The following is a 12,735-nucleotide window of genomic DNA, read 5'->3' on the forward strand; positions in this document are numbered from 1 at the left end:
AAGGAGAGAAAAAACAATAGAATTGATGGACATCCATAATAGAGCAAATTTGACTACATGGTTTTTGGTTGTGTGTTATATTAAGCTTTGAACAACCAAGGGAATATAATAATCATTCCGAAATTATCTTCAGTGCGATTTGGATCTTACTGTCTACAGTATTTCAAGTATCTGGTCATTATCAGACTGATGCACTCTTCCTCTGTCCAAATCTATACAAGCCTGTCAGTTGGAGGCTAGGCTTGTGACCTCACTTCTCTTCAAGTTAAAACAGAGATGTTGTGTCAGGGAGAGATACCTGAGACAGATAGGGCTGGTTTCCCAGACATGGCCTAGTCCTGGATAAAAAAGCATACTCATACTGTGTCCTGTAAACCGGCCCATAGGGTCAGGAGAGAGGGTCATCTGAGTCTAGTAGCAGAGCTACTGTACACTGTACCCATTGTGAGGAAGAATGGTGAATTGTGAGAAAAACACATTTGGTCAGAAAATAGATTAAATTTCTCAAGAATCCCCCCACCAACACTACTATTGTCTTAGGAGGTATTTTATCTCCTCTCCCTTAATCTCCACAGCTGTTGCAGGATTGCAAAAAGGCAGTGTCATGATTTTATCCGTCCAGCTAATCTACACACAGATGAAACAATTGTTTGGATAGAAATATAGCAGAATTCATCGATGTATATGAGTCATTATTTCATTGATACGGCTAGAACTCAAGCTACTGGTTTGTTTTTTAATTGACATATTTACACCAGTTTATTTGAAGGGATAGCATAGTATAGGGAATAACAGGGGTCCAAGTATCGAACCTTGCTGAACACCACATCCAATGTACACACTGATACTGGTCTGCGAGATGACAATGTTAAATGCAAAATACAATTGTTATAACGTGGACCAGGCGACTATCAATCTGGCATTGAAACATGCTAAAAATGTTTAATTTTAGATTTGTAATATTCATATAGATTTGTATAGTGTATGCAAGGTATATGCATATGGATACCTGCACTTTAGCCACGCAAAAAAACACATTTAATTTGGTTGGAAAAAGGGTCACAATGAGATGCAAAGATACTATCCACTGACAGATGATGCTATGCTAGAAGACTGACAGTTAAGACAGGCCTTGAAATGATTGGCTGGTTTGGGAGGCGATGCAATTGAGCCTTAATAAATGTGAGATGTTAGAATCTCCCCCTGACAAATCACCAATGACCAGGAACCGCCACTAGACACACTGAGATGTGTACACCCACAAAGATATACAGAAGTCAAAATATCAGGTTCCCTTTTAATTTTCAGTCACTGAGTAGGGCTAATTTATTTTATTTTCATAGACAAAATTTGAGAGAATAGCTTGGCTTACAAGTGGATAAAGTTGTGTAGGCAGAGGGAGACATTTTGGGTTTCGTTTGGTGAGAGGAAATTTGGTAAACGTTGTGCAATGGTGCGGGAAAAGTTTTGAAAGAGTGTGAGAAACAATTGAAGCTAAGTGCCTGAAGTAGGTCGGTTCAAGAAGAAGCCTTCATGTTGCATCCGTACAGAATGGAGGGGTACCTCATCTCACCTGGTCCTGTAAGTACACAATGTATCAAACAATTTGTGTTAATTCAGTTATAGGCCCAAGTATATACAGGTATGTGGTTATTTGTTGAGTTTATGTACTTGTTTATATACCACAGGATGTACTTATACAGAAAATGCATCTCAAGCTCACTGAATTCAAGTTTGAATTTCATATTAACATAGAATGTTTCAAATTATGATAATTAATTTAAATATATTAATAGATTACTGTAACATCATTCAATTTCAAACTCTTAAACTGGTACACAATGTTGGTACTTTTGTGGTCTACATACTGTCAAAATAACAATATTTCTAACATAATAGTTTATACAACTAACAATATGTTTTGTTTCACAACAATCAATTTTGTAAGGTTATGACCGACCATGAAAAAACCCCAGCAAAAGTATTGTAGTAAATGTCAATGAAGTTTAAAAAGCTCAAAATGTTGTTCAACAATGTCATTATCAACAAACATTATCAAGGGAAGAAAGAAAATGTGTATATAGATGTTGAGTGTCAGTTCCTTGGAAACAATAGTAAAACATTATGTGAAGTTTTGTTATGATTTCAGTTGAGGATATTATTGTTGTTTTAACAGGCATCAGAAGACATGTACGAACCCGACATCTATAGACAACAGATGTCAGAATATTCATATCCCTATGTCATCGATGCAGAGAGTCAAGGAGGTGAGCTTTAAAACACTACAACATTTTTCCTAGTATTAATGTATTATCATGTATTATCTATTGATAATCTTGGTAACTATGATACAATGATATACATTTAAAATGGATTTTGCTTTCTCTGATGAACTTACCATCACATAATTGTAGACGAAATAAACAATTTGAAAATCACTTCTACGGAAGTGAATAGTGCCGGCCCAACTAGATATGTGTTTGACCAGGCCTGAGGAAATCACACACAGTAGCTATATTAAAGACAATACTCTACATAAAAAGTCTAAAGACACTGCAGCTGGAGCCAAGCATGTTGCCCCCATGGAGTACAGGAAACAGATGCCATTTCGGTCAGGCACAACTTTCCCCCCTGGGGTTTATTGAAATGGAGAGGTTTGGTTGTATTTTCTCCTGTAATCAACTGATCCTACTGCAAGAATAAACTGGTAATTACTAGTAGGAGCTGTAGAATTATATAGGCTCTGTTCCATTTAACAAACGAAATTATTACAGTATGCTTGATAAATATAAAATCCTAAGAATGGCAAGTCTCTGGTGCAGTCTCAGGACAGAACACAACAGATCACTAAAACATGTTTACATGCAGAAAGTTTTTGGGTTTCTACATGTTTTAACACATTTGTGACATTCAGGCTAAAAATGAAAGAAAAAGACAACTGCCAAAGCAAAGATGTGTGAACAGGAAATTGCCTAAAACATTTTGCTGAACACTTTAAATGAATAGCAGACATTGTGTATTTGGAATCTGTAGTCAAATAGGTTTTCTCTATTCTATGCCATCTGAACATTGCCATTTAGTGTACACTTCCTTCAGACCTACCTCTTACTCAATGAACAATTAAAATGTGTCTCTCTGTTCAGAACACTGGGACTATCACGCCACTCATCATGTTCATCCTCTGGACTTTGACAACCTCCAAGAGGGCCACTTCACTGAGCTCCAGAGTGTCCAGCAACTACATCTACCCAGTATGGCTCGTTACAGCGATGTTGACACTCTCTCTCTGGACCCTGGCCTTGGGGGACACAACCATGCCCTACCCCCACCGGTGAGCCCACCCCATGACCCCTGACCTCTCTTTTCCTCTAACACAGACAAAGTGTTTGAGTTGGTCATTCTTTTCAAGCAGATGTAGTGTACATGACTAATAGAGAGGGGTTCTGAATGTTCAGGACTAAAGCAAGTAGCAGAATTAATTTACATGTCCCCTCTAGTGGCAATAGCAATGCTTCAGAAATGCTTAATAACAGATAAACATCAAATCAACCACCTGGCTTCAGATAAAGAAATTAGTATGAAAGCATATCTGGGCTACTGTTTGTTACTGGTGAGCTATGTTGCGTGGAGGATGTAGGGTGCGCCTACACACAGATGGTTTGACATTGTGGCCTTTTCCTAACTGGGGCCTTCTGGTGTTGCTACAGAACTATAATCTGCCAACTCACTAACGGCTGATGAACAAATAATTCTTTTTTTAACCAGAAGTGACCTCCTCAACATTATGTCACACACACACACACACACACACACACACACACACACACACACACACACACACACACACACACACACACACACACACACACACACACACACACACACACTTAGTGTAATATTACACTTTAAACAGAGAGCATTAATTAATGAGCGTGGATGAGAATATCCTTAAAGATGCCTTTTCTATTTTTAAATGGAACTGACATACTGCCTCAGAGCAGAAACAGTGGGTTTTTAGAACTGTGTGCTGAATGTTTTGCCAGGATTTTGCACTGCCAAACAGTCAAACTGCAATAACAGCAACCACACATCACACCTCATGCAGCGGGGCGGTGTCCTAAAATCTTTGCGACCGCTGGGCTAACTTGAGATGATTGTATTGTCAAGAACAGGTCAGTGGGCAGAGTTTAACAGATATACTACTCTTAAAAACATGGCGAAGGTTTGAACTGAGAATCATGTAAATACAACTTTGAGTTACATGTTGTTATTATGAGTACGAAAACAAACGTGACAATACCTCTAAAATACAACTGGTCTCCTGACTTGAAGCAAAGAGTCAAATGTAGCAAGCTAGCAGCGATATGCTAATCTAATCAGAGCAAGAAAGCTAGCTAAGCATTTAGTAACCTCTTAGCTACTCATGTTGAATTAATAAATATAACTACTATAGCTAACTAGGTGTCAAATATACAAATAAGTCAGGTAACATTTGCTTTATTGAAATGTTAAGTTGAATAAGCTTTATGACAAAAAACAACAGGGATGGATAGTTATGCTGCTCCAGGGGCATCAATATAAAATGCTAAGCAAAACAGAACTAGTTGGCTAGCAGATAGCTATATTTGACTAATGTTGAGTCAAAGAACAGAGCTAGCTAGCTAGGTCTCAAATATGCCAGTAAATGTTAGTTTGGGTGACGATAACAATAGAATTTAGAAAAGGGCAATTCCACGACTCAGATTTTTCACTTAAAATGTATATCAAACAAACAAAAAATATTTTAAAGTTTAACAAACCATACAGTGCACAAGGGCTAAGTTTAACAATTGACACAGAAAATTGAACAAAAACACATTTACTAGAAGACCTGTGCAGATTCAAAGTTTGGTAACAGAATTTCAGAATTAGGACTCAACAATGTCTACAGAAAGAAGGGGGTGTCAGCTATGACATGACACCTTGACTTTGAAAAAAATCTATTTTTGTTATGGAACTACAATAGGTGAAGTGGATTTATAGGTGGTTAGAGCATTGGACTAGTAACCGAAAGGTTGCAAGTTCGAATCCCCAGGCTGACAAGGTACAAATCTGTCATTCTGCCCCTGAGCAAGGCAGTTAACCCACTGTTCCTAGGCCATCATTGAAAATAAGAATTTGTTCTTAACTGACTTGCCTTAGTAAAATAAAAAATGTAACAGAATTTCAACATGGGTCCCTGATCTAAGTCCTGTACTACACAGAAATGGATAATTATGGATATGAATGTCATTCTCTTCATGGGGATCTATCCTAAATAGGTACACAAAGGTATACAATTGCAATATCCTCCTTTGCATATTTTGGGGATTATTCTACACAACGGTTATTACTTTAATGAGCTCTGCCCCCAAACAAGACCACATTTGCTTGGTCCGAAACGAACCAAATCTGAAACAGTCATAGATGTACGTCTATGTTTCAGAAGTTTGGACATCAAAGTACAGCACAGTAGAGTTCAGTAGAGTACAGTACAGCAGAGCACAGAACAGTAGAGTACAATCGAGTACAGTAGAGTACAGTAAAGTAGAGCTTAGTTCAGTACTTTACAATACAGTACTGTACTGTACTGTACTTTTCTTTACTGTACTGTGCTGATCTCTACTCAACTTTTATTTACTGTACTGTATAGTACTGTGCTGTCCAAACTTGTGAACCCAACTGTGGTTTGTGACTACTATGATTTCCCATTGTAGCCAATTAAATAGCAGAAATTCCTTTACGGATTTTTGGGAAATTCCGTTACCAATTTGGTTTTAATCATTTTTAATAATTTATTAACAAAATTGATATCAGTAAAATACTATAATAATTGATAGGTGTACTTGTTACATCTGTGACCTTTCTTTATCCTCCCTCATGAGGGAGAGAAATGAGAAAATATCTTATGTGGGGTTTTGGTAACGGAATTGCAAAGCACAAGGCAATGTTTCTTAAACTTACAGAAGGCAGAAACATGTACCCAAAAGTAAATATGAACGTGTTGATATTAGTTGGCAGGGGTCTTTTCTTAACATTATAGTCATTTTTTAGGATGGCAAATGGTTGAAAAATGTATATTTGCCTTAATTTCTCCTATGAACTTCACATGTTGGTGCTCATGGGTCCTTTTACATGGAAATGACCATATATCTAAAGCTGCCCCTAGGGCAGTAAATACTTGTTGTATTACCTTTTGTGCCTGAACATTTCTGCCCGCAGGGTAGCATAAACAGTCTATTCCATTTTTTTTGTTGATATCACTTATTCATCTAAACTTTTAATAAAACAAATGTTAACTGACCTATTGGCAGATTTCAGACCGAACTTGCTAGTCATTTTAATTTTATAATTCAACATTAGTAGGAGGTAGGTTTCTGCTCAGCTAAGCTACATTTAGCTTAGCATTTTACTTTTCTTCCCCCAGTTTTTATATAGCTTATTTAACTAAATATTATTGATAAAGTAAATGGGAGCCGATTTACAGGTATATTAGAGACGCAGCTAGTTCTATTCTATGACTCAATATACTATTTATTAATTCAACATGAGTAGCTAAGAGGTTACTAAATGCTTAGCTAACTTTCTTGCTCTGATTAGCTTAGCATAAGCTGCTAGTTTGCTACATTTTATTCTGCGCTTCAAGTCAGGAGACAAGTTGTATCTTAGAGATACTGTCACATTTGTTTGACTACTGTAGCACAAAAAGGATTTTAAAACAACTTGTAACTCAAAGTTATTTACAAGATTCAGAGTTAGAAACCAATCGGATTGGTTCTGCCCTAAACCAATCAGATTCTTTCTGCCCTTAGAACAAAGTTGACTACACTTTAAGTAAATCTGCGTTGAAGCTCTTTTTCTCCCACATAAGTATTCATTCAACTCCACTGTCACTTGATAAATTCGAGGGAGTGGGTATTCACAGGAGGGTGTTGAGGGGAGGACAGCTCATAATAATGGCTTGAATGGAGTGTTTGATACCATTCCATTTATTCCGTTCCAGCCATTACTATGTGCCAGTCCTCCCTAATTAAGGTGCTACCAGCCACCTGTGGTGGGGATAAATGATTGGGGGAGTAAAAACGGTTGCCGTCATTAACAACACTTGCGCCTCACTGTGTATATAACATGATCAGCATGGTATCTAATTTGTTTAGTTGTAATTTCTCAGTGAATACTGCTCCAAAAATAATGTATTGTAATTGGTTGTAATTGTAATGGTTTTGTATTGTACATGGTTATTGTTGTTTGTTGTGTCCAAGGTGCCATATTACCCCCGTGCCATGGGCTACTTGCACCCCTCTCCTCAGACGATGAGGAGCTCAGACGACGAGGAGCCAGGAAGCCGCAGCCCTCCACTAGAAGTGTCTGATGAGGAGTGTCTGAGAGACCACATTGCCCAAGTAACAAGGGGAGAATTGGGTAGGGAATTATTTCATAAATGCGTACCTAATATCTCACATGATGATTTAGCTTTTGAGGTCACAATAATCCTACACCATGTAGGTCATAGGTCGGGAACCTCCTCAACTGATTCATTGCATGTTTAACCATTTTGTAATTTTGTCAACATTCATATAGGCAACAAGAAGAAGATCCGTCTGTACCAGTTCCTGCTGGATCTGCTGAGGAATGGGGACATGAAGGACAGTATCTGGTGGGTGGACAGGGACAAGGGCACCTTCCAGTTCTCCTCGAAACACAAGGAGGCACTGGCACATCGGTGGGGCGTACAGAAGGGCAACCGCAAGAAAATGACCTACCAGAAGATGGCACGGGCTCTTCGCAACTACGGCAAGACAGGCGAGGTCAAAAAGGTCAAGAAGAAGCTGACTTATCAGTTCAGTGGTGAAGTGCTAGGGGGGAGGTCTCACTTGGAGAGGAGGCCATATTCCCATTTGTAGAGGGAGAAACATAGTGGAAGTCCTGAAAAGGGTAGTGAGAGAGAGAGATAGTTAACTGTATATAGTATGCAAGATGGTTATCAATGTAATAACTATTGATTGTGTTCAAATCAACAATAACTGTTTTTGCTGCTTTTGTAAAAAGCATTTATGTGAACGTCAAAGCCAATGTCTTAATGGAATCTGACAATTAGCAAGTTTTGCTCCTACAACTCAATAATTGCACAATCACATCTGGACCTTTTACATTCTATAGCACGTAGAAACAGGACCATTTCAAATGATACTGTCAATCATTATCACCAGAAGGCTTACAGGAGTGGTAATACAGATGACCACTAGAAGTCCTCAGAGATCTCATTTCTTAAAGCTGGCTGTTTTCACTGACTTCTACGCACTGTTGGACTCACTGAGCATTGTACACATTTGACATCGATTAGACTTGGATGCAATGTAAACAAACAAAAAGACTATGATAAAGAACTCTTTAGCATTAATGAAATTGATTTGACACTCTGAGATGCACTGACGTTGGATACGCAATTCCTATTGCTTAACCTTTGGTGTAGCAGCACACAAACACAACATATTATACATTAGCTTTTGCTAATCAGAATTGAGAATTCAGCCAAGCCATGGTATAAAGCGTGTATATTTGATTGATGGTATTACATGTGTATTACATACTAACTCATGTTAGCTCAAGACTTTGGGAAGTAAACCCTTCTGAACATTGGGTGGTTTAACCTGCAAACTTTTTGGACTGTCCCCATGACCATTACTTCCCTGTAACAACCCATTGACTTGTTCCTGAAATGGGAGAGGGTGAAGAGGCTTGTCACCCAACCCTTATCATCTGCTTGTGCTCTGAGATATAGCACAGACCCTTGCCTCCTCCGAGCTAGGGTGCAATCTATTCCTAGCCTAGGAATACCAACACAAGGATATTTCTCCCATGCTCTCAATCATAGACCCCTGTTTGAACTGTATGAAAGTGTATATGACCAGTTGTTCTTCCGTACTCTATGTGCTCTCTGTATAACACATGTTGGCAAGTTTGTATGTTGGCATGACTCAATTACATATCTGCACGTGATGAACTCGAAAGCATTTCTATTTCTCACACGTCGTGTGGTTTTAGTTGACTCATCCTCACATTGTTCCAGCACATCACAGACTGGCTTTAGCAAATCCTCTGGGAATCACAGCCATCTACGCAGAACCCCAGTGGCCGAGCCTGATAATATATAGACATGTGGGCAGACGTGGAAACTTTACTGGGCCCACTGGCAGCATGCAAGGCCAGCCCATCCCCCACCATCCACCCACCCCCAGCCCCAGCCCAGTTATGTGGCAGCCGAAGCCTGTAGGTGTAAATAATTATGGGTGCAAATCAATCCCAGAACAACAGCAAAGGACCTTGTGAATATACTGGAGGAAACAGGTACAAAGGTATCAATATCCACAGTGAAACGAGTCCTATATTGACATAACCTGAAATGCAAGGAAGAAGCCACTGCTCCAAAAACGCCAGACTACAGTTTGCAACTGCACATGGGGATTAATATCATACTTTTTTGGAGAAATGTCCTCCGGTCTGATGATGCAAAAATAGAACTCTATGGGCATAATGACCATCGTTATGTTGTGAGGAAAGGGGGGGAAGCTTGCAAGCCGAAGAACACCATCCCAACCATGAAGCATGAGGGTGGCAGCATCATGTTGTGGGGGTGCTTTGCTGCAGGAGGGACTGGTGCACTTCACCAAATAGATGGTATCATGAGGGAGGAAAATTATGTGGATATATTGAAGCAACATCTCAAGACATCAGTCAGGAAGTTAAAGCTTGGTCGCAAATGGGTCTTCAAAATGGACAATGACCCCAAGCATACTTCCAAAGTTGCAAAATGGCTTAAGGATAACAAAGTCAATTGCCACCGTGCTTCTACACCTGCATTGCTTGCTGTTTGGGGTTTTAGGCTGGGTTTCTGTACAGAACTTTGAGGTATCAGCTGATGTAAGAAGGGCTATATAAATACATTTGATTTTACACCAGCTCTGTCAGGAGGAATGGGCCAAAATTCCCCTAACTTATTGTGAAAAGCTGGTGGAAGGCTACTTGAAATGTTTGACCCCAGTTAAACAATTTAAAGGCAATGCTACCAAATACTAATTGAGTGTATGTAATCTTCTGACCCACTGGGAATGTGGGAAATAAAAGCTGAAATGAAATAAATAAAAGCTGAAATAAATAATTCTCTCTACTATTATTCTGACATTTCACATTCTTAAAATAAAGTGGTGATCCTAACTGACCTAAGACAGGAAATATTTACTCTGATCAAATGTCAGGAATAGGGAAAAACTGAGTTTAAGTGTATTTGGCTAAGGTGTATGTAAACTTCCGACTTCAACTGTATACAGTACCAGTCAAAAGTTTGAAAACCCCTACTCATTCAAGGGTTTTTCTTTATATTTTACTATTTCCTACATTGTAGAAACTATGAATTAACACATATGGAATAATTTAGTAACCCCAAAAAATCTAAATATATTTTAGATTTTTCAAAGTTGCCACCCTTTCCCTTGCACACTCTTGGCATTCTCTCAACCATCTTCACCTAGAATTATTTTCCTAAAGTCTTGAACGAGTTCCCACATATGCTGAGCACTTGTTGACTGCTTTTCCATCACTCTGCGGTCCAACTCATCCCAAACCATCTCAATTGGGTCGAGGTCCGGTGATTAAGGAGGCCAGGTCATCTGATGCAGCACTCCATCAATCTCCTTCTTGGTCAAATATCCCTTACACAGCCTGGTGTGTTTTGGGTCATTGTCCTGTTGGAAAATAAATGATAGTCCCACTAAGCGCAAACCAGACGGGATGGCGTATCACTGAAGGGTGTTATGGTAGCCATGCTGGTTAAGTGTGCCTTGAATTCTAAATAAATCACTGACAGTGTCACTAGCAAAGCACCCCCACACCATCACACCTCCTCCACCATGCTTCACGTTGGGAACCACACATGCGGAGATCATCCGTTCACCTACTCCGCGTCTCACAAAGACATGGCGGTTGGAACCAAAAATCTCAAATTTGGACTTCCACTGGTCTAATGTCTTTTTCTTGTCTTTCTTAGGTCCAAGCAAGTTTCTTATTTTAATTGGTGTCCTTAAATAGTAGTTTCTTTGCAGCAATTCGACCATGAAGGCCTGATTCACGCAGTCTCCTCTGAACAGTTGATTTTGAGATGTGTTTATTACTTGAACTCTGTGAAGCATTTATTTGGGCTGTAATGTGAGGTGCAGTTAACTCTAATGAACTTATCCTCAGCAGCAGAGGTAACTCTGGATCTTCCTTTCCTGTGGCGGTCCTCATGAGAGTTTCATCACAGCGCTTGATGGTTTTTGTGACTGCACTTGAAGAAACTTCCAAAGATCTTGAAATGTTCCGTATTGACTGACCTTCATGTCTTAAAATATTGATGGACTGTCATTTCTCTTTGCTTATTTGAGCTGTTCTTGCCATAATATGGACTCGGTCTTTTACCAAATAGGGCTATCATCTGTATAACACCCCTACCTTGTCACAACATAACTAATTGGCTCAAACACATTAAGAAGGAAAGAAATTACACTATTTAACTTTTAACATGGCACACCTGTTAATTGAAATACATTCCAGGTATACATACCTCATGAAGCTGGTTGAGAGAATGCCAAGAGTGTGCAAAGCTGCCGTCAAGGCAAAGGGTGGCTACTTTGAAGACCCTCAAATGTAAAACATATTTATATTTGTTTAACACTTTTTGGTTACTACTGTTATTTCATAGTTTAGATGTCTTCACTATTATTCTACAATGTAGAAAATAGTAAAATTAAAGAAAATTCCTGGAAAAAGTATGTGTGTCCAAAATTTTGACTGGTACTGTAGTTTACGGTAATTGCTAGGACACTTGAGAAAACTGGGCAGACACAAGGCCAAGGTAAAACACAAAAAGAAAAGTCCTAAAATGATCAGGACGTCGTGTTCAAGATCAGGGTCAGACATGCCTTATTATACCAAAATAGTTTGCCCGCCTCCAAACTCCATAATATTTTACTCCAGTCAGTCTGTCAGTCTGTCATGTCCTCACTATGCCACCAAGCCGAGGCTTCAGATGGTAGGCCCCTACTAATAAGATGCTAAGCTCCAGTGTGTCAGGCAACAGTGTATGATTCAACCAGAATAGGATTTATTTAGAGAGGGTAAAGGTCCCACATATATGTGTATTACTTCCTAGGGAAATTAGGTTCTGATGTCAAATTGACTGCCATTTCAAATACTTGTTTTACATGAAAAAGTATTGTTACATTACAAACATAAGGAAACATATTTAGCTGTTTACAGTGCTGCCTGTTCAGAAAATGAATGTTACATTTACCAGATGGATGATAGAAAGCTGTGCATACGGCCATAGAAGGATTCCTGAAAGTCCTGGAAGTCCTTGTTCACCAGGGGAAAAGCACTCACATTCCTGCCAACAGATAAAAGGATTGCTCTAGTCTCCTGTCTGCTGTTTTCTGAAGCGGCTACTACTTTTTACAAGGCCAGGCAGCAGCACAAATCTAGAAAAAGCAGGAGACCTCGCTGGACTCAGGTTCTAAATTTAACCCCCCACCTCCCATTCCCTCCCTCCCTCGCTTTGCCTGTCATGCAGCTCAGGTGTTGGGAGAAGAGATGGTTGAAATATGGTCTGCAGGAGGTCTGAGGGGTCTGGGCGTTGTGTTAATGTGGGGTGGGGGGATAGGGAGGGATGAGGTGCACATCTAT

General features: G+C 39.3%; 1 protein-coding gene and 1 long non-coding RNA gene across 2 annotated transcripts; one reads left to right on the plus strand and one right to left on the minus strand.

The window, feature by feature from the left end:
• Positions 1-1,430: 1,430 nt before the first annotated feature.
• LOC118393971 (uncharacterized) lies at positions 1,431-12,655 on the minus strand. The gene is made up of 3 exons (XR_004827662.2): positions 12,347-12,655; positions 7,782-7,944; positions 1,431-1,579 (listed from the first exon to the last, which is right to left on the minus strand). It is a non-coding gene; the product is annotated as an uncharacterized LOC118393971 (long non-coding RNA).
• On the plus strand, positions 1,432-10,177 carry LOC118393970 (transcription factor PU.1-like). The gene is made up of 5 exons (XM_035787231.2): positions 1,432-1,581; positions 2,177-2,267; positions 3,144-3,331; positions 7,281-7,440; positions 7,600-10,177. The coding sequence occupies exons 1-5, from the start codon at positions 1,534-1,536 to the stop codon at positions 7,920-7,922; spliced, it is 810 nt and encodes a 269-aa protein (XP_035643124.1). The 5' UTR covers positions 1,432-1,533; the 3' UTR covers positions 7,923-10,177.
• Positions 12,656-12,735: the final 80 nt, after the last annotated feature.

Source organism: Oncorhynchus keta, chromosome 14 (genome assembly GCF_023373465.1).
Source record: "Oncorhynchus keta strain PuntledgeMale-10-30-2019 chromosome 14, Oket_V2, whole genome shotgun sequence".
Taxonomy (NCBI): domain Eukaryota; kingdom Metazoa; phylum Chordata; class Actinopteri; order Salmoniformes; family Salmonidae; genus Oncorhynchus; species Oncorhynchus keta.

What these genes read in the sequence shown, in the direction of transcription:
- LOC118393970 (XM_035787231.2), top strand. Translation starts at nt 1,534, where the DNA reads ATGTTGCATCCGTACAGAATGGAGGGGTACCTCATCTCACCTGGTCCT. An exon ending in CGATGCAGAGAGTCAAGGAG is followed by an intron (nt 2,268 to 3,143) that starts GTGAGCTTTAAA and finishes CTCTCTGTTCAG; the next exon opens with AACACTGGGACTATCACGCC. An exon ending in AGTAACAAGGGGAGAATTGG is followed by an intron (nt 7,441 to 7,599) that starts GTAGGGAATTAT and finishes ACATTCATATAG; the next exon opens with GCAACAAGAAGAAGATCCGT.